Source organism: Rhinopithecus bieti, unplaced genomic scaffold, assembly GCF_001698545.2.
Source record: "Rhinopithecus bieti isolate Rb0 unplaced genomic scaffold, ASM169854v2 scaffold_2294, whole genome shotgun sequence".
Taxonomy (NCBI): Eukaryota; Metazoa; Chordata; class Mammalia; order Primates; family Cercopithecidae; genus Rhinopithecus; species Rhinopithecus bieti.
The window spans coordinates 890,332-912,145 of record NW_016803705.1 but is presented as its reverse complement, the minus strand read 5'-3'; the positions used below and the strand labels follow the sequence as shown (position 1 = coordinate 912,145).

The following is a 21,814-nucleotide window of genomic DNA, read 5'->3' as shown; positions in this document are numbered from 1 at the left end:
AAAAAAAAAAAAAAAAAAAAAAAAAAACCTTTATGTTTTGTTTCTTACACCTAGTATGTTAAAACTGATACTTTCTCGTTACTGTTTAGAAATTTTCAATTTCACTAAAAAATATTCAGGCCCAATCTTCTTAGTTTTATTTTCTTGAGTTTAAATCTTTATAACAAAAAACCACAGAATTCTTTCACATATGTATGACTTATTATGCTTTATGACAAATTGATAAATAAACATTAACTGATTTCCAGCCGTAAAAGATACCACCTAGAGACAGAAATATATACTTCCTCAACTATCTCCAAGGTTTTTATTTCTATTGCTTCTTTTCACCATCTAATTTTGATGATTTTTTAAAATAAAAATAAAAATCTGCCTAATTTCCACTGTTGTGGAATGTGATGACTCTGCAGAAAATTTTCAAGAGCAGAAGAATCATGATGATAACTGTAGAAGTTGAGTGATGGGTTCGTGGGAGTTCTTTAAGGTACCTTTGAAATATTTCATACCAAAAAAGGTTTTAAAAATCCATCTCTGAGGCTATGCTGGAGAATGAAGGCCAACTGACTGTGGTGCTCATTACGTGCCTCAGCAGTGGCAGTCACAGAGTCCTACTCAAACAGCACTGTGAGGAAGGCTTACGGACAGGACTGGGTTGAGGGGAGGTGAGTGAGGCTGTGCTGAGATGAAGGACAGTTAAAAAAGCTAGGGGCATGTGCTAGAACCTCTTGAGTTTCCATTTTAACAACTATTCATAGTTTTTATGCTTAAATTATTTAGTTATTTTATTCCTAGTTTTTTGCCAACCCATTTTGATAGCAGGTTTATCAGAGTTCTATAACAGCATACAATTAATAGGTGACAGCCTACTGTGAGAACAAATATATTTTAAATACACTATCAATAACACTGGCTTCAAAGACTAAAATTTTAAGGAAAGAGGGTGTCAGTTCATTCACATTTCATTCCTTTAATATCACAGGCCATGAAAAATAGATTGCCACATTACACTTGTATCATATTTTAAATTGCAGGCCAGTATGGTAGATTATTTTTCCCCTTCTACACCATGTTTTCCAGGGTTGCCATAGTTAAATAGGTATGATCCTTGGTTACTGAAAATAAAATGGAAGAATATACAAATACCATTAACATCAATTTAGTGGTTCTTACTCAGTATTTCAAAACTAATAATACATACTCCTGACATCAAGAATGATCTTTTGCTCTGTATTACATAACTTGGCATGAAAAACCAACCTGTGCTTTCCTCATGTATACCAAAGGTTCTTTAAGATGTTCAGGAGGTGCAGCAGGATGACTAGGTAAAGGAAACCTAGGAGCAAAAAGAGGCAGCTAAATATCACACATAACTCTCTTGGTCAGATATTACTTACCTCTGTAGTCCGTGTTATAAACTGTTTTTCCAGTAACATTTCATTTTATAATCAAAATGTATTGTTTTTATTAAGAAAATAGGTTGATTTAGTCAACAAATACTTGGGCCGTTCTAGGTACTAAGTATACGGTGGTGATTGAGATAATATTCTCTGTTTTCATGGACGTAACATTCTCATGAAGAAAGCCAATAATGACAAACACATACAAATAAAATAATATCAGATTGTAATAAGTGCCATGAGAAAATGAAATTGGGTAATAAGATACAATAAATTTGGAGGTCAGTGACGTCCCCTTAGGGGATTTTATATTTAAACCAAGACATGAGTGTGAAGGAGCCAACCATGCAAAGATCTGGGGGAAGAATATTCCAAGCAGAGGGATGGCAAGCACAAGAATTCTAAGGAGGTAATGCATGAAATGTTTAAGGATCAGAAAAAGTCAGGATCACTGGAACATAATGACTGAAGTGCAGAGTGGTATGAAATCACAGATAGAAAAGGCAGTAGGAAGATATGATGGTTCAATGTTTATTTGGAGATTCCAATCCATTTCACAACGATATATAACTCCTCTTGAAACTAGTCATCAGACTTGTACAAAACAGTCACGTTCCAATAATCAAGAACCACAGAGCTGAATTCTCAAGAAATTCCTGGTCCAAACTGGGACAAAAGCATGTAAAAGGTTAATAATACTCGAAACCACTTGCATCTGTCCTGGAGCCTACATGTAAAAGGCTAAACTGTCCGTAGAAACATTGCTGGAATAGAGAAAGGCAACCTATCCCACCTAATCTATAAGGCAGTTTCACAAATTGACTGTTTCTGGCAAATTATTTTTCCAATAAAATCTACATTTCATGTACCTTCCCATTCACAAATGAAAAAAAAGTTAAGTCTCTAGACGCCTTGATATTTCTTGTGTTATATGTAAAATAGTTTAAAAACTATCTCACATTGTCCAATACACCATTTGCTTCCACTTTTAATGGTAATTATGTCTAAATTTAATAAAGCTTAGAAATTTAGGATTAAAATTTGAGAGAATTTACTGATGATCTTAATAGTTATTTAATGATCAAAGAAATGTATCCAAAATACAGATAACAAGAGGAGATAACTTGAAAGTCATTCATATTAAGACCAAAATCAAGTCAGGTATTTATTTTTTCAGAAACATTTAATGACAACCTAGTCAATGTAAAAAAGAGACAGAAGTGGACAAAACTGGCTAAAACATCTGCCCTCCTGGAGCTTACATTTAGTAATATGCAGAGATAAGGGTTGCCAGATAGGAAAAATGCACAGAAACTTATACAGCACACTTGACTCTATTTTTTCTTGTCCCCCAAGTCTCCCTAAATACTTAGATGTTCTACCCACTGACAGTAAACTATTTTAGGCAACCATTATTCCTCACCTACATTTATCCAGCAGGTTCCTAAGTGCTTCCAGACTATTTTCAATCTATTCACCAGTTTGCCTGGATGTTGGCCAGAAGTGATGTCTTCCTTATTCACCAGTAATTGTAATTCCAGCATCTAGCATAATGCCTGGTATATAGTAGATAACCAATATATTGCTGAATGGATAAAATGCAAATTTGATCATATTACTACTTTACTTACAATTTTAAATGGCACCCAAATGCTTTTAGCATCCAGTCTACAAAATCTGAAGAGGCACAATCCTTTTTATAAATCTAGACTCGTCCTTAGTCATGCTCCCTTCACCTGCTACCACCCAACCATACAAACTTTTGAACATTTGCACCACATTCTTTTCCACTTCTAAATCTCTGAGCCTGCTATTCCCTTCTACCTGAAGTGCTTTTCTTCTCTACTCTTTCCCCTGACAAACTCTAGCTTAGCTTTCTGATCTCAGCGTGGATATTGCTTCCTTTGGCAAGCCACCATGGCAACCCCAAATCTAAGTTAAATGCCAGCCTTATGTGTTCCTTGTATTTCCCCAATCATTGCACTTATTTTACTGCACTGTAAATGCCTCTTTAAAGTCTTTATGCCCAACTGAGATGTAAGTTCCAGGAGACAAAGACTGTCTAGCCTGTTTATTATCAACAGCACCTGGCTCTGTGCACAATAGCAAACATATAGTAGCATTTCAAACTAAGAGGGTAAAGAAGAACTGTATGTTTAGGACATTTCAGAGGTACCCAGGTCTACTGCTTGAGCACTCTCCCAGTGAAATCCATGAATGTGTACGAAGACTCATCCAAATTTGTGGTCTAGTGTAAGGTATCCCTTATCTAACATCCTTCCATTTTAGGCCCACTACTGTTTGACACTTGTAACTCTGTAAGGTATGGTAGACTTTTGCATATATCTACTATAACAGCAAACTATACGATATGCTTTTATAACATGCACATATAGAATAAGATTTTTAAGGTTTATTTACTTCTTTATGTTCTTTAAGGGAAAAAGAATAGGTCATCTAATTTCTTATAAACTGCTCTGTACAAAGTACAATGAAGACTAAAACACAGAAATAAATTGATCTATTTTCATTTTGCATGTAAAGATTGTCTTAAATATAGTAAGGCTAAGACTAATAATTGCACTGTTTCCTCAATTCAACAAATATTTGTCATGTATTAGCATTGGTAGGTGGCTCAGTAACTATTTGCTAACTCAATGTCATGTGTTTAATACTATAGGAAATATGAAAGAAATGTGAAACACTATTTTTGTTCCGGAACATTTTAAATCCAGTCAAGAGATAAGACATAGACCTATGTGAGACGTAGTAAAATGCATGGGCTTTGGAATCATATAGTTGGAGGTTAAGCCCTAGCACTTCCATTTGTTAGCTATATGATGTTCAACAAGTTACTTAAGTGGTCTGCCATGGTTTGAATGTTGGTCCTTTCCAAAACTCATGTTAAAATTTGTGATTGTAACAGTATTCAGAGGTGGGATCTTTCAGAGGTGATTAGGCCATAAGAGCTTCACCGACACGGGTGGGACTGGTGCCATTATAAAAGGGTGGGTTAAACCCCCTCTTGCCCTCTCACCTTCTGCCATGGGATGATGCAGCAAGAAGGCTCTCACCAGATGCCGGCACCTTGATATTAGACTTCCCAGCCTCCAGAACTGTGAGCCAATAAATTTCTATTCATTATAAATTACCCAATCTCAGGTATTCTGTTATAGTATCACGAGACAGACTAAAACATGGTTTAAGCCTCAGTTTTCTCTTGTGCAAAATGGTGATCATAATAAATTTTACTTCATAGTGTTGTACTGAAGATTATAATGAATAAGCCAATGCATATAAAGTGTTGGCACAAAATAAGCATTCAATCACTATAAATTATCATTCATATAATACTAAATAGTTATTAACTCAATAACAAATACATAACTGTTTTGAATGAATGGAAAAGATAATTAAAGTATGCAATCTGAAATGGAGAGTGCTAATCTAGACTAGTTTAAAATTTCATGTAAATAACAGAATACAGAAAATTTTCTAGTATATTTGTCAAATAAGAAATTGACTAAAATCTTTGTAATGCTTACTAAAACAAGTAAAATGAAGCATACTGTTTTCAGGTATAGTCTGTATAGCTCGTGTGTTCTATACCTCTATTAGGCATGAGGATGTGTATTTTTTTATCTCTCATTGTTTAATATTACCTAATGAATACTCATACTTTCCTTTTTGCTTTCCTTATTCATCCATCTAATGGTTGCTGCCAATGAAAAATGCAACAGAATACACTAAGTCTTCTTTATTCCTTTGACTTATGTTACGGGAAATGTTTCTTTCCCACCCCTGATGTGCACTTCCATGTGAAAAGAGTTCCATTACTATAACATTCTTGGACTCTCTCTAAGGCTTAACTCAATACACCACAGAAGAGGTTTAATGCCTTATTCAACTTTTAAATTTGAGAAGCATAAACTGAACATACTGCCCCGATCCAATGCTATTTGACTGGAAGGTTAAATCTATTTAATTCTTGAGATTAGTTGAAAGACTAATTTTGCTCTCATATTAAGCTATGTCCTCCTACCTAGTCTTTATCAGTAATAAAAGTGTAATTTTGATATCCCATCTGTTTTTTTGTTTTATCTTGTTTCTTAATTTGTTCAGAACCCAAGTGAGGAATAAAAGTAATATCACTGGACTCCTTAAAAAACTTCCAACGAGTTATTCAGAAAATATACACTTAAAGTTCTATTGTACAAAATGTCAACAATATGATAATAAATAAAACACAGTCCCTTCTATCAAGTAAAAGGGCAGTCTGTCACACAGAATAATTTTCAGTAATATTAGTAATATCACCTCAGATCGAGAATCCAGTGTTTGGAACTACACACAACAGGCACCTTTAGTACATATTGTAAATTTAAAACCTTACTTGTCATGATAAATGTCTATTCCTTTGGTGACTGCCAAAGGTACTGTCACAGTACTACTAAAGGTATGGTCACAGTCAACTTCAATTATTAAATAGCACTTATATCTAACATTATTTAAGAATTCAAATCCAACTGGGAAGATGGATTTGAGCAAAGCAAAGAAGCAAATACTAATTTTTTAAAAAATTGTATCTAAAGCACATGTGCACAGGCGTTCATCTGAGTCTCTTCATTTTAGAAACAATTCTGGTAAGCTGCATTATGTCATTTCCCAGTTAAATGAACTGGAAAAGTCAAGTTGAAAATGGGAGTGTTAAACACTAGAGAAGGCTACAGACAGAAATACAGTGATAGCAGTAAAGGAAAAAAAAAGCAGACATGGGAACTCTATTAGACTTGGGAACTCTATTAGACTATGAGTTCTATGAGGGCAGAAATTGTGTTTATTGTTTTACACTATATGCTCAGTGCTTAGTATGGTGCTGCCACATGGTAGGTATTCAATAAATAACTGACAAGTAACAGAACACTGAAGAAACTACAAAAGCTAACATTCTGGATTTACATTTTAAAATGGCAAACAGTTCTATACACCTTAATAGACCCTGATGTTAAATCTAAACAAACAAAAACATAGATGTTCTTAATAATGACACCAATCTTGCCAAAGAACAAAAAAGATAATCATGTTTAGAATGGACAGTTTATAAAAACACAAAAAGAGAACGTTAGTAAGCTTCAATTATCTGAAATATTAACTTCAGAGAAACATCTTATTCCCTAATTCCACTGGATAAATGAATTGTTAATATAAAATAATGGGTGGGACAACGCAGTATCTCACACCTGTAATCCCAGCACTTTGGGAGGCCAATGCAGATGGATCACTTGAGGTCAGGAGTTCGAGACTAGACTGGCCAACACGGTGAAACCCCATCTCTACTAAAAATACAAAAATTAGCCAGGTGTTGTAGCAGGGGTCTGTAATCCCAGCAACTTGGGAGGCTGAGGCACAAGAATCACTTGAACCCAGGAGGTGGAGGTTGCAGTTAAGCCAAGATCATTGCACTGCACTTCAGCCTGGGCAACACAGTGAGACTCCATCTCAAAAAGAAAATTAAAAAAATAAAATAGTGGGTGGCTAAAAAAAAAAAAAAAAAAAAACCCCTTTTCTTATTGTTTGTCAGGCAAGATGGTAGTAATTTTTAATTGTATTAACTTACTTGAAATGTTGTATAAATATTAATGAGAAATAATAATACAACAAGTATATATAACAATACTGGTTTTATTACTCACAAAGTAAATATAGCTCAACAAAACACTATTGCAAAATAGGTAGGAAAACTCACACACTCAGTTCACTATAAACAGCATTCTGAAGTTTCTTCTCCCAACCTGTTTTTTAAAAAAAGAATAAAATATATGAACATACTAGTTTTTAAATAAACATACATCATAATTAAATTTATCTCAACAAAACTTTGGCATCATATTTATTTGTGAAAGAACTTTGTCAACTGCCAATCCCTATGTAAAGTGTTATTAAAGATTATTTCCTATATACTTACTATATCCCTTGGCTAACACTGAGCAGCAAAGTCACCAACATGATATTTTAAAATAATATCATTATTGCACCATTTTATCAAGTTGGGAGGAACATTTCCTTTTTCACTATCAAAGTGCTCAATGAATGTCAAAATCTTTGGATGTTGTACTACTAAAGCTGTAAGGAATGTGCCAAGGGAACAGCAAAAAACAGGCACCTGATGAAGATAGATGACAAGTATCTAGTTATAATTAACTTGTCAGCAAAGTCCTGGACGACAGAGGCAGATTATTGTGAGTTACCAATAGTCAGACCAGTTAGCTCAGCTAACTATCTGGGACAACCACTTAACATCTCAGTTCCCATATGCAGATGTTGGACTAGGGAACCTCTCTCTCCTCTTGCTCTTTGAAAAGTTAGAATTTTCTTTTTATTTTCTGTGAAAGCATAAAAGGAAAAAAGTCACAACTGAAAAGTAAAATGAAAAATTATTTAACTAAGGAGATACTTAATACCTTAAGGATGTATTTATCCGTCAGGATATTACCAGTAAGGCAAACAGTATTTAAAACGAACTAATGCAAAGGAGTCTTTCTCACAGAGTTCTTGAATTTTTGCACCATTTTGTTAAAATGTCTAATAGTTCTAATTCTCCCTAAATAGAAACCTATTTGGCCATAGTTTTCACAATTTTGAATGAGAAACTGGAAGGCTGGGGATAAAATATTATTTATTTTGCCTTGCAAGGGTATCCAAGGCACAGAATACAGTCATGGGTTCTTAGTTTCTGTTTCTGATTGGGCCAGTAAAGCTCTTTCCTCATCCCTCTTCTCTGCTTATCACTAGAGATAGAAACCAAAAACCATGGCTTCAGGCTGTTAAAAGCCTAAAACAAAACAAAACAGAATGACGACAACAAAGTAAGGTGGCTGTACAAGCTTGAGGGCTTAAAGAATTAGGAATAAATAAAACATTTTCTTATTTTGCCTTAAGTTATTAGGAAAAAATTACAAACCTGATATTTTAAAGAATTCCTTAATATCTTCTTTCAGTGATTCAAGTTTAATCTCAGGTCTCTGAAGACTGGCCTAATAATAATAATAATAATAAAGAAAGATAAGGAAGGAAAAGACATCCAAAGTAAATCATTTGAGTTGATATTTAGAACAAATGAAATGTTTAAAAAGGAGTGTCCAAAAATGTATACTATTTGAAAACTCCTCTTTGAAGATAGAGCTTAGAACTATCTAGAATAGCTTGTACGAAAGAAGACTTTCTCACTAACTCTTAAAGGATCTGTGATAGTATACTAAAGTCTACTAAAATTATAAAAACTTGGAGATTATGAGTCCTTATCATCTTTATCTAGGGTCTCAAGTTGGAAAAATACTCAGATTTTATAAATTCATTGCCTTGATACTATATTAAATATATATGGCACCTGTACCTAATTACTGAAAAAACAGCTGCATCCATGTAAATGGATCTTTGCATAGTGTCTTCCTCTTTGGATTGCTTTTCAATGTAAATGCATTGTGTATATTTGTAGAAAATACATAAAACTACTAGTTCATAAATGTGTATTATTAGTGTTTTATCTTCAAGTGCATTTTCCTATTCTATTGGTTTTCACACTGTAATTTTACTAAAAAATAAAATTTTCCTACTTGTAATGGCTTTGATTACTCTCAAAGTGTTGATGTTCCATCACCTAGCTCTGTCAAATTCTAGCAGCATACTTCTTCAGAAAGAATTTCTACTAGAGGATCTCAAATAGAGTATTTCAAACCTAAGAAATCAAAACTTGGTCTTATCCTCCACTCTCTGTCTTGTTCTTTCTCTTACATTTTTCAAATCTTCATCAATAAAATTACCATTTACCAAATCTTCCAAGTTAGAAATTTCAAATTTATTCTCAATTCCACACTAACTCTTCCATGATTCAATGCCTTTCTGGGAGATGGCACTGGTGGCAGTGAGATTTTTTGTAAAAACCTCCTCGATTTCCACATAAAAACAGACCAAGCAACTAGGCAGCAAAGCCAAATCCCTTGGAAAATATTTACAACAAAACTAGATGATAAGCTATCCCCCAGAAATACAAGCAGCTGAGGATAAACCAACTGCCACAAGACCTGTAAGGTATCAACATCTGTACAGGAAGAAGCAGAAGAAACAATTGGCTATCTGATGTAGTGAAAACAAAAGAACCCCAAAGTAGTCAACAAACATACACTTGAACACATGATGAGCCAACTTTAGAGCAGAAGTTAAAACAGGAAGGGGTTTTGCCTAATCCAAACATAGCCAGGTGATATCTGAAGAGACTGGAGCAATCTAGTACCTATAAATTCTTAAAACTGACAAATCAAGGCTCCCTTTCCAAAGTCTGGAAATGTTGATAGAGTAATAAAAAAGGAGAATGATAGGGAGCTAACTCATTACCTTAAACAGTGGTAAATAATGAAAAAGGCATTTATGCTGCCTTTCCTATTGGCACTATACCACTAGCTATCCACACAGTAAATGAGGGAAAATGACTCTTTGCAAAAGTATTCTAGCTAATAACTAAAACAGATATGATATAATTAGAATATCACAACTTTGCAATCCCCAATTAATTACTAATTCTAGGCATTGAGCAAAAATAGCTACTAACATTGCAAAAGAGATAATCAGACATTATGTGGTTTTCAATGAAAGAACACTCTACTGCTATTGTCCGGCCAAAGGGATAACACCTGAGTATGATGAAGCCTCTGGGTCCACCTGTCAACTTACAAGACATACAAAGGACAGAGGAGCATGTTGAGTTATACCATGAATTTGCAATAAGAAAAATCTCCAGGCTATGGGAAACTCTAAGGTCAAACAGCCTAGTTCTTCAGCTGATAAACTGTAAGGAAAAACAAAAGAAGGAGAGAAAACCTATAGCTAAAAAAAAAGACAAAGACATTTTAAAAATAGGCAGGACTAAACTATAGTGTCTAGAGATACATATTTGATTAATAAAATTATCAAGGAATGCAGAAAATGTAAAAAATCCTCAATGTCACTAATCACTAAAGAAATGCAAATCAAAACTGCAATGAGATACCATTTCACACCAGTCAGAATGGCTACAATTAAAAAGTCAAAAAATAACATGTCAGGAAGGCTGTAGAGAAAAGGGAAGGTTTACACACTGCTGGTGGGAATGTAAATTAGTTCAGTCATTGTGGAAAGCAGTCTAGAGATTTCTCAAACAACTTAAAACAGAACTACCATTTGACCCAGCAATCCCAATTACTGGTATATATGCAAAGGAATATAAATCATTCTACTATAAAGACACATGCATGCCTATGTTCATTGCAGCACTATTCACAATAGCAAATAAATGGAATCAACCTAAATGCCCATCAACAGTAGATTGGATAAAGAAAATGTGGTACCTATACAACATGGTGTACTATAAAGCCATAAAAAACAACGAGATCATGTCTAGCAACATGGATGAAGCTGGAGGCCATTATCCTAAGTGAACTAAGAGCAGGGACAGAAAAACAAAACCCACATGTTCCCACTTATAAGTGGAAACTGAACATTGAGTACATGTGGACACAAAGAAGGGAACAATAGACACCAGGGCCTACTTGAGGGTAGAGGGTGGGAGGAGGATGAGGAATGGAACTACCTACTGGGTATTATACATACTATCTGGGTGATGAAATAATCTGTACACCAAACCCCCATGATAAACAATTAACCTGTATAACAAACCTGCACATGTGCCCCTTAAACTAAAAGTTAAGAATAATAAAATATCTAACAGAACTAAAAAAAAAAAAAAAAAAAAGAAAGAAATGCAGGAAAGTGATTACCATAAATCTCATGTTATCAGAAATGGAGGGGTTTGTGATTGGGATGGGACAAACAGAGAGGTTTCCAGTGTAGCTGGCAAAGTTTCACTTATACAGTGGTCATTACAAACTCCTTCACTCCATAACAATACATTATAGATTTGTATCTATAATATAAATATAAATTTATATACTTATGGGCTAGAAAGGTTCAAAAAAGACAGGATAAAAGGTCCTCCCAATCTATACTTTCTCTCCATTTTGAAGTCCCACATTTAGTCTAAGACAAGTCTTCTTTCTCATTTGAATTACTGCAACGACCTCTAAATTGGGCTTCTTGTCACCTTACTTAAATTGTGACCACTTCCACCTGGCATTCTCAAAACTCCCTTACTTTGTTTTTTCTTCTTTCTTCGCATTTGTCACCTTCTATTATAGTGCACAATTAATTTATTTTCTATGTTTATTGGTATATCATCTATCTCATTACATTGGAAGTGGTAAGCTCCATTAGGGCAGACATTTCTGCCTTTTTTTACTGTCTGTATCCCAAGTGCCTAGAACCTAAGTTGTTTTCACACAGGAGGTGCTCAATAAATGTTTACTGAATGAATGAACCAATTTCTTCCTTTGCCAATCTATCTTCCAGCATTTCTTTCTAAAACATAAGTCTCTCCCAGCTGTGGCTCTTCACAGCTTACATAAGAAGTCTACATTTTTTAACATGGCATACTTGGTCCTTCACAATGTAGACCCAACTTATCTCTACAAATTCATCTCCTGCTGTTGCTCCACCAAGTTAACAACATCCTCTTCTCACACCTCCTCCCCACACACACCTTAGCCACAGTAAACTATATTACTGATTTCCCAACTCTCAGTCCTTTAAGGGCTGTTCATATTTCCTCAGATGGAAGTGCTCTCTCCCTACCTTGGCAAACACCTGCTAGCTTCCAAGACATCCTTCAAATATCACCTCCTTTCCCTAGGCCAGGCAGCAAGGATAAAACATTACGTTCCTCTGTTTCAACAATTATCAGATTACAATGTAATTTTCAGCTCACCTATTTATCTTTCTGACTAGACTATAAGTTCGAAGGCAAGGAATGGGTCTTTATTTTTGCATCCCAAGTATCACCCTGGCATTAATTATTGTTTGACAAAATTATATTGACCAAACCGCATTCTATTTTTTACCCAATTTCCTCCCCCGCAAAACAAGGAACTTGATAAAAATTATGTTTAAGTGAAGAGACTGTTTTCCAATACATTACTCCTAGAAAAGACTTTTAAAATCAGAAAAACCCTGCTAATTATTCAAACGCACTAAATCAAAAGTAAATAAGCTATCTTATACTAGCCTGCACTTGAAAATGATTCAGAGAGAAAACAATTTAAAGAATTTTTTTAAAACTGGTTGTTTTTTCTAAACACTTTCAGTATTTTAAGGTTGCTAGACCTCCTAGATATACTTTGCACCCAAACTAATTATAAACATCTTCAAGTATTTGAGGATCAAAAGCAGGACAATGATAACATGGTAAGGCACAGTGGTTCTCAAACATGATTTAGCAACAGAACCTATTTTGCAAATGACATCGAAAACCTATTAGGAATCCTATATAAAACACATTGAAAATGATATTACCAAACAATAAGAACAATGAGCCTTTTCTTGTTTGCTAATGTTATGATTAACATTTAAAAGGTACAGCTTTATTCTGATATAGCCTGAATATCCAATTTCTGTATTTTGTTTTGGTGGTTCAGCATAGAGAAAAGTCCCGATCAAAGACATGTTTGCACTTTTAATAGACTTCCTGGTCATCTCAGCACACTCCCATATTAAACTGATGTAGGAAATTGAAAGAAGCAGAGTTGGAAACTTTTATTTTGAGATAAATCCTAAAATTTACCACAAATACAAAAATCAGACAAAGAGCTTCCAATACTGCTAAAATTACACATAACATGGTTTTACTACTACATGATGGGGTATGACAAGCTCACTTGCCTTACATCTCAGTAGTATACCATCACTAGGGGCCTGTGTTAAACAGAAGCACTTGTGCTTTGCCTGGCCAACCAACCCCAAACACAGTATACCCACTGCATTAAGGTTCATCACTTGAACAACATTCCATAAGCACACATGTGCAAGCCCAGATATTTTAAAGGACCGGTGTAGAATTATATCTTTATAATCAAGCATGCATTTGTAAGAAGTGTCCCAAACATATGACAAAAGATAAGAGAAACAGGTTCTATTCTGGGATCACCCAGAAACAAGTTAATCTGGAAACACAGTAGTGGATTATGTGCTAAGCACTTGATATTTAGTGCATCTGAAAGTGTTGTTTCTTAGTATAATTTTTTAATTAAACATTTTTAAGTGAATATAGCTTTTCAGAATCCTTAGCTATAATAGAACACAGTTTGAAAACCACTTGGGACTAAATGAGAGTGGGATTTGGCATCAAAAGATCTGGAATCACCTCTCAGCCTAATTTACTAGCTTGTTCAAGTCATTTAACCTCTCTGTATGGCTTTTCTTCTTTATTTAATAGGAAAATAATACCTTAACTAAGTTATTATGAGTCTCAAATAGAAAAATGTTCAGTTATTTTTAGGCTATAAAGTCCAATAAATTAAAGTTGCTGTACTATAAAATATAAGATGTCCCAGATGGCAATGGACTAAATATCTGTAAAACTGTCAGTGAGGTGGGTGAGGGTGGCTGGAAGTAGAGGCTTTGCTTTTCAAATATCTATGACAAAAGTTAAGTCTTCTTTAAACAAAATGCCTCTCACTCACTTTAAGAGCTAGTGAAGAATATGCTCAAAAATATAATCTAGTGAGAGAGGGTACAGTACATTTGTAGTTATGGTCCTGCATACATCCTTCATCCATTTAGTTATGCTGATTCTGACATCCTCCACCCTTCTGCACTCCTAGAAACACATGACCAAACCTCTCCCCCTCACACACATACACAAATCTAGTTTCTTTCAATTCCTACTAGCATAGTCTTAATCCAAAGTACTGGCCACTAGCAATCTTAAATTTCTAATCTTGGTGAACAAAGGGAACTGGAGAAGCAAAGCAGCTAAAATAGCAGCTGGGCCAAAGAAGCTGTGAAGTAAGCTGAGGCTAACTCTCCATTAAGTACAAATGAGGACATAGGAAGTTCTACAAAAAGAGTTCCAAGGATCCTTTAATTCCCTCTAAAGAGACCTCATCCTCCCCGCTTTTCACTATGCTATCGTGCTAATCCTGAACTTCATCATTCTGTGCCCCATGGAATTGTAGGGTTAGAAGTGATTACAGAATTCTTCTATGTTGACTAACCATTTAATGCTTGATTATCTGCTCCAAATGATTTTCTGGCTTCAAAACTCTAACTTTAAAACTGTACCTTCCTAACTTAGAAACTGTCTACATCCCTACTTTAGTCAATTCCATCTCTGAACTATTCTACTGGAAAATTCTTACTTATTATGAGATTAATTCTCCTTAAGATTTACCATCACTACCCCTTCCCCTCCACCACTCCATCCTGGGGTCACAGAAATAAGCTTAGTGTCTCTTCTGTGAGAGAGCTTCCAATTTGAAGATAGCTATTGTGTCTTCCCTGAAGGCTTCTCCTTTTAAGGCCACAATATATTCCCAGGTTCTTCAAGTTCTCTTCATACAACAGAGCCTTCTTACCACCCTGGCCATTCCTCTCTGAGCAAGGTCCAGTTCAACTTGTTCTCCATTGTTGTAGTTTCTTAACTGGCCTCTCTATTTCACTCATTCCACTAGACCACTGATATTCAAACTTTTCAGTCTCAGGACCCTCATTCTTAAAATTACTGATGAGGAGCCAGGTATAGTGGCATACACCTGTGATCCCAGCTACTGGGGAAGCTGAGGCTAGAGGGTCACTGGAACCTAGGACTTTGAGACCAACCTGGGCAACACAGTGAGACTGCATCTCAAAAACATTATTGAGAACCCAAGAATGCTTTGTTTATGTGGATGACATCTATTGATATTTGCACTGGAAATTAAAACAAAAACAATTAAAATATTTGTTTATTAGAATGGTAGTTCTTCAAAACATTAAACATAGAGTTCATATGATTTGGTAATTATTCCACTTTTGAGTATACATCCAAAGAAATGAAAAAACAGATACTCAAACAGATACTTGTACACCAATGTTCATAGTAGCATCTCTTTTTTTGTTGTTTTTTGAGATGGAGTCTCCCTCTGTCACCCAGGCTGGAGTGCAGTGGCGTGATGATTTCTGCTCACTGCAAGCTCCACCTCCAGGGTTCACACCATTCTCCCGCCTTAGCCAGCCTCCCAAGTAGCTGGGACTACAGGCGCCCACCACCACGCCCAGCTAATTTTTTTTTTTTTTTTTTTTTTTTAGTAGAGACAGGGTTTCACCGTGTTAGCCAGGATGGTCTTGATCTCCCGACCTCGTGATCCGCCCACCTTGGTCTCCCAAAGTGCTGGGATTACAGGCATGAGCCACCACACCAGGCCCATAGTAGCATTATTAACAATAGCCAAAGGTGGAAACAACCCAAATGTCTATAGATGGATAAATGGATAAACAAAAATCATATGTACATATATATTAGGACAATGGAATATTATTCAGCTCTTAAAAAGAAAATTCTGGCCTGGTGCAGTGGCTCACCCCTGTAATCCCAGCACTTTGGGAGGCCAAGGTGGGCAGATCACGAGGTCAAGAGATTGAGACCATCCTGGCTAACACAGTGAAACCCTGTCTCTACTAAAAATACAAAAAATTAGCCTGGCGTGGTGGCGGGCCCCTGTAGTCCCAGCTACTCGGGAGGCTGAGGCAGGAGAATGGCGTGAACCCGGGAGGCGGAGGTGGCAGTGAGCCGAGATCGTGCCACTGCACTCCAGCCTGGGTGACAGAGCGAGACTCTGTCTCAAAAAAAAAAAAAGAAAGAAAAGAAAAAGAAAAGTCTGACACATGTTACAACATGGATGAACCTTCATGATACCAAGCTAAGTAAAATAAATCTGCCAAAAAAAAAAAAAAACAGATACTGTATGATTCCACTTATATAAGGTACCTAGAGTGGTTAAGTTCATAGACACAGACCACAGAATGGTGGTTACTACAGGTTGAAGAGGGGGAGAATGTGGAGTTATTATTTATGGGTACAGAGTTTCAGTTTGGAATGACGAAAAAGTTTTAGAGATGGATGGTGAGGATGGCTGCACAACAGTTAATGACAATGAACTATATACTTAATGATTAAAATGGTCATTTTTATGTTATGTATATCTTACCACAAAAAAATCTGTTCAATTCATTTTAATTAACTGTAATAAACTCATTGTATACTAACTTATTTTATTTAAAGTAATTGTATTTTCAAAATAAAATAGTGAGAAAACAGGCACTGTTTTACATTTTGCCAATCTCTTTTGATGTCTGTCTTAAAAGAAGACAGCTAGATTTTTTATTCTGCCATAGTTTTCAGTCTGTGGTACTGTGTTGTTTTGGTTGTTGTCCATGGAAAAGGAAGAGTATTTTAATATTCTTTTCAGATAAATGGCGATATTCTCCTTTGATAGTATACCAAAATTTATAAGCAGTAGTTTCCTAAAGATTAGTTTTGATGTAGAATCTGACCATCAATAAACTTTCCATACTTTATAACATAAAAATGCATTGATCAGTCTTGCACTGTGACTTAATTTTTTACATATCATACATAATTTTGTAACATTATACACTGGTCTTTTCAAATATATTGGTTAACTAAGTTATAAAGTGAAAACATATCATTGAATAAAAAGTAATGTTCATTACTATCACGATGAATACGCAACTGGCACATACGAAATGTTCAATAAATACAATGGAATATTATTCAGCCCTTAAAAGGAAAGAAAATTCCGACACATGCTACAACATGAATGAACTTTGAAGCCATCAAACTAAGTGAAATAAATTTTTAAAAAGACAGATACTGTATGTTTCCATTTGTAAGAGGTACCTAGAGTAGTTAAATTCATAAGACAGACCATAGAACGTGGTTACTACAGGTTGGTGGGAGGGGGCGAGAAGAGTTATTGCTTATATATGCCTATATATACATATATATAGAGAGAGAGACATACACAATATATACAAAATACATAAACAAAAAGCTAAAACAGAAGTGATATTTTAAAAGGATATAATGTCCTTTCTCACATCAATCCCCAAAATATCCTTATCATGAGCTTAATAGTTTGTACTTGTCTAATTTCTCTCAAGGGCCCATCCTACCATAGATGAGAGGCTCCATTAAAATATGTTGAATTACTACGTATCTTTATTTCTTCCTAATACTTTTGGTTCTTTCCAAAACTGTAGACCAGACCTGTTTCTGTAATCCTAGTCATCCCAGTGGACACACATTGTAGCCAGGAATAAGCTCTAGTTTCAAATGGAAAGTTCTGGCTCTGCAAAAGCTGACCATGCCTTATACTCAATCTGCACTGTGTAATTCCAGCCCTGTTCTGGTTTCTCTCACCTGAGGATGGATCCCTCACTGGTTTTCTTTTGCTGACATCTCCAAGCTGACCCCCTTCTCTTCCAGCACTGGCTGTCTTGTTCCCTATTCATCTGCATCTTTATTCTTAGCCTCCTTTCATGGTATACTTTATGCCTGAAAGTCTTCACTTCACATTTAGTAACCAATTTTCTATCTTTCATTTCAACTTGGTCTTACCTAATACAACCCTACATGACCTTCTATAAACAACTCAGTTTCCTCTAAAAGCTGAAATAAAACATGAAGAGATGTACTTAAACAAAGCAAACCCACATTTTAGTATTTCTCTTATCCCTTACATATGTATTTTCTATGGAGACAAGAACTTTCTTATTTTATAATCCTGTATACCATTATTTATTTCTTTACTGTTTTAACTTTTCAGGATTAAGGGACAAACAGCAGCAAAAGTAGATATGGGTAAGTATGACAGCACTCCCTGGTTCACACCAAATGTAATCAGAGTTCTTGACTTATGACAACAACCTATTAGTTGCATTATTCCTTCTCTCTTCAAAGCCTATTTTCTTTCAGGTTCCTTCCTTTTGCAATTCTATTATTTATAATGACAATGTGAGCAACAAAACATAGTAAACACTTAATGGAATGAAAATAACATTTGGGGTATTACACAACATCAATTTTAAATACAAATAATGCATAATAACATAAAATAACATGGCTGATCTGGTGCTAATCACCCCATTGTCTAGAAGATGAGTGAGCAAATTCTTTTTTTTTAATTAATTAATTTATTTATTTTGTTATTTTTGTAGAGGCAGTCTTGTTCTGTCGCCCAGGCTGGAGTGCAGTGGTGCAATCTCAGTTCACTGCAACCTCTGCCTTGAACAAATCAGGGGTTCAAGCAATTCTCCTGCCTCAGCCTCCTGAGTAGCTGGGACTACAGACACATGCCGTCACACCCAGCTAATTTCTTTTGTACTTTAGTAGAGACATTGTTTCACTGTGTTGCCCAGGCTGGCCTTCAACTCCTGAGCTCAGGCAACCCGCCCACCTCCGCGTCCCAAAGTGCTAGGATTACAGGCATGAGCCACCACACTTGGCCAGCAAATTCAATTTTAAGATGCAGGTTGACTTCATAAAGTACCTCAGAAAACAAAAAAACATAGCCTTTTTCTAGAGAACACAAAATTCCACACTCTCTTTAACAAATTTCAACATATAAAGGGATACATTAAAATACAGTCAACGTTTAAGAGAAGAGCTAATGGTGTAGGGTGAGGAAATCTAAAAATCACTTATATTTGGCTTTGAAATATTCTGTGTGATTTTATATTTCCAACTAAGTTGGGCCAACACTGCTCAAGCACTTTCTGGATATACCCAAACAGATAAAACAAAGCCAGTACAGAAGATGCTTGTGGTATGAAAATGCCCTCTTGATTAAATTTTAAAAGGCTTGTAACAAACCACCAGTTGTTCAAAAATATATTATTAAAGCTGATTGTAAAGTTGCCTTTAAAGAGTTATTTCTATTAAATGTCAGTGCTAATGGATATAAACTAAGGCAAAGTTGGTATCACAGATTCTCTTACAAGTCCAAGATAACATTATTTTAAAAGATCTATAAATACATTCTTTTAAAGTATGAATCTATAATATTATAGATCTGTCTAATAAGCCTACATTGATTTTACAAATAGGCATATACATATAAAATATAGATCTTATTTTATCTTAAGAACCAGCCAAATACCTTTTTGAGTTTCTTGTGTAATCATCTCCTGATTCCCGCTTTATGCTTCTTTCTATTCTTGCCCAACTTTCTATTTTGTCTATTTTCTAACTTTCTAATTTTCTATTTTTTCTTTCTATTCTTTCTATCCTTGCCCAACTTTCTATTACTTCAAGGATTAACCTCCTGATGTTATATGTACAGATCCATAATCCTTTTTTGAAATCCTGAAGCCTGAAAAGCTTTGCAAACCAAGTCTTTTCAAAACTGAATTAGTGGCAATATCTGTCCTGACTTGAACTCACGTGGTACAAAATTGGCAGAAGAATATTTAGGGCTGGCCGCAGTGGCTAACGCCTGTAATCCCAGCACTTTGGGAGGCTGCCGAGGTGGGCGGATCATGAGGTCAGGAGATCAAGACCATCCTGGCTAACATGGTGAAACCCCGTCTCTACTAAAAATACAAAACCTTAGCCAGGCATGGTGGTGGGTGCCTGTAGTCCCAGCTACTTGGGGAGGCTGAGGCAGGAGAATGGCATGAACCTGGGAGGTGGAGCTTGCAGTGAGCCGAGATGGCGCCACTGCATTCCAGCCTGGACAACAAAGCAAGACTCTGTCTCAAAAAAGAAGAATATTTAGTCATTTATCAAAATAGTGTAAAATTCATGCATTTTCCTGCAGAATGTGAGTGTATACAATTACAAGGTACTGCCAGATCCTGATAGGGATATTAAATAACACAAAATATGCATGAATTACCTTTCTATAATTTAAAAAATAATATGAATTCCTTAATATCTGGTCCTTAGATTTTCCACAAGGGAATGTATAGACTGTATATACTTAGCTGTAACACTATCATCTCTTCATGAGGGCAAAAAAGATTAAAATATGATTAAGAATGATTAATATCAACTAAATATTAATGCTACAATATAATAAATAGCAATGTCTTATGAAATGTAAAGTATATACAGATTTAAAATGCATGGCAAAATAATACACAAAGAAAGGGGTGAGTGCATCGTTCTAAGCTCTAGCATTATATTACAGGAAAATAGTAAAAGTAATAATTTATGTAAAACTATAATTAAACAGGAATAAGTGCTGTAACTCTAGTGTAGCTACCTAAAGAACAGTACAAGTTAACGAAGAGGAAAATGTAATAAAGGATTTGAATAATGCAAAAGAATGCAGAAATGAGAGAAAACAGAATATGAACTAGAATAAGAAACAAATATTAATGTGAGTTGTAAAACCATATAGATCAGTAAATTCACTAAATGTAAATAGACTAAATAATAAAATTAAAAGACTATTAAAAAAATACAAAGGCCAGGTGCAGTGGCAAACGTCTGCAATCCCAGCACTTTGGGAGGCTGAGGCAGGAGGATCACCTGAGGTTACGAGTTCCAGACTGACTGGCCAACATGGTGAAACCCCTTAGCTTCCAAAAAAAAAAAAAAAAAAAAAAGACTCGAGCTGTCAGTCTAGATTTTTTCTTCTGTTTTGTTTTTAATTATTATACTTTAGGTTCTAGGGTACACGTGCATATCGTGCAGGTTTGTTACATATGTATACTTGTGCCATGTTGGTGTGCTGCACCCATCAACTCGTCAGCACCCATCAACTCGTCATTTACATCAGGTATAATTCCCAATGCAATCCCTCCCCCCTTCTCCCTCCCCATGATAGGCCCCAATGTGTGATGTTCCCCTTCCCAAGTCCAAGTGATCTCATTGTTCAGTTCCCACCTATGAGTGAGAACATGTGGTGTTTTGTTTTCTGTTCCTGCGATAGTTTGCTGTGAATGATGGTTTCTAGCTGCATCCATGTCCTACAAAGGATACAAACTCATCCTTTTTTATGGCTGCATAGTATTCCATGATGTATATGTGCCACATTTTCTTAATCCAGTCTGTCACTGATGGACATTTAGGTTAATTCGAAGTCTTTGCTATTGTGAATAGTGCCACAATAAACTTATGTGTGCATATGTCTTTATAGCAGCATGATTTATAATCCTTTGGGTAAATACCCAGTAATGGGATGGCTGGGTCATATGGTACTTCTAGTTCTAGATCCTTGAGGAATTGCCATACTGTTTTCCATAATGGTTGAACTAGCTTACAATCCCACCAACAGTGTAAAAGTTTTCCTATTTCTCCACATCCTCTTCAGCACCTGTTGTTTCTTGACTTTTTAATGATTGCCATTCTAACTGGAGTGAGATGGTATCTCATTGTGGTTTTGATTTGCATTTCTCTGATGGCCAGTGATGATGAGCATTTTTTCATGTGTCTGTTGGCTGTATGAATGTCTTCTTTTGAGAAATGTCTGTTCATATCCTTTGCCCAC

The 21,814-nt window shown here is 35.5% G+C and overlaps 1 protein-coding gene across 1 annotated transcript in view; it reads right to left on the bottom strand.

Moving 5' to 3' along the window:
• The window catches only part of TBC1D19 (TBC1 domain family member 19), a 169,498-nt gene that overhangs the window by 133,576 nt on the left and 14,108 nt on the right, over nucleotides 1-21,814 (bottom strand). The window contains 3 exon segments of the mRNA XM_017851922.1: nucleotides 1,258-1,333; nucleotides 7,144-7,189; nucleotides 8,359-8,431. Of these exon segments, the coding sequence (XP_017707411.1) occupies nucleotides 1,258-1,333; nucleotides 7,144-7,189; nucleotides 8,359-8,431 (195 nt within the window).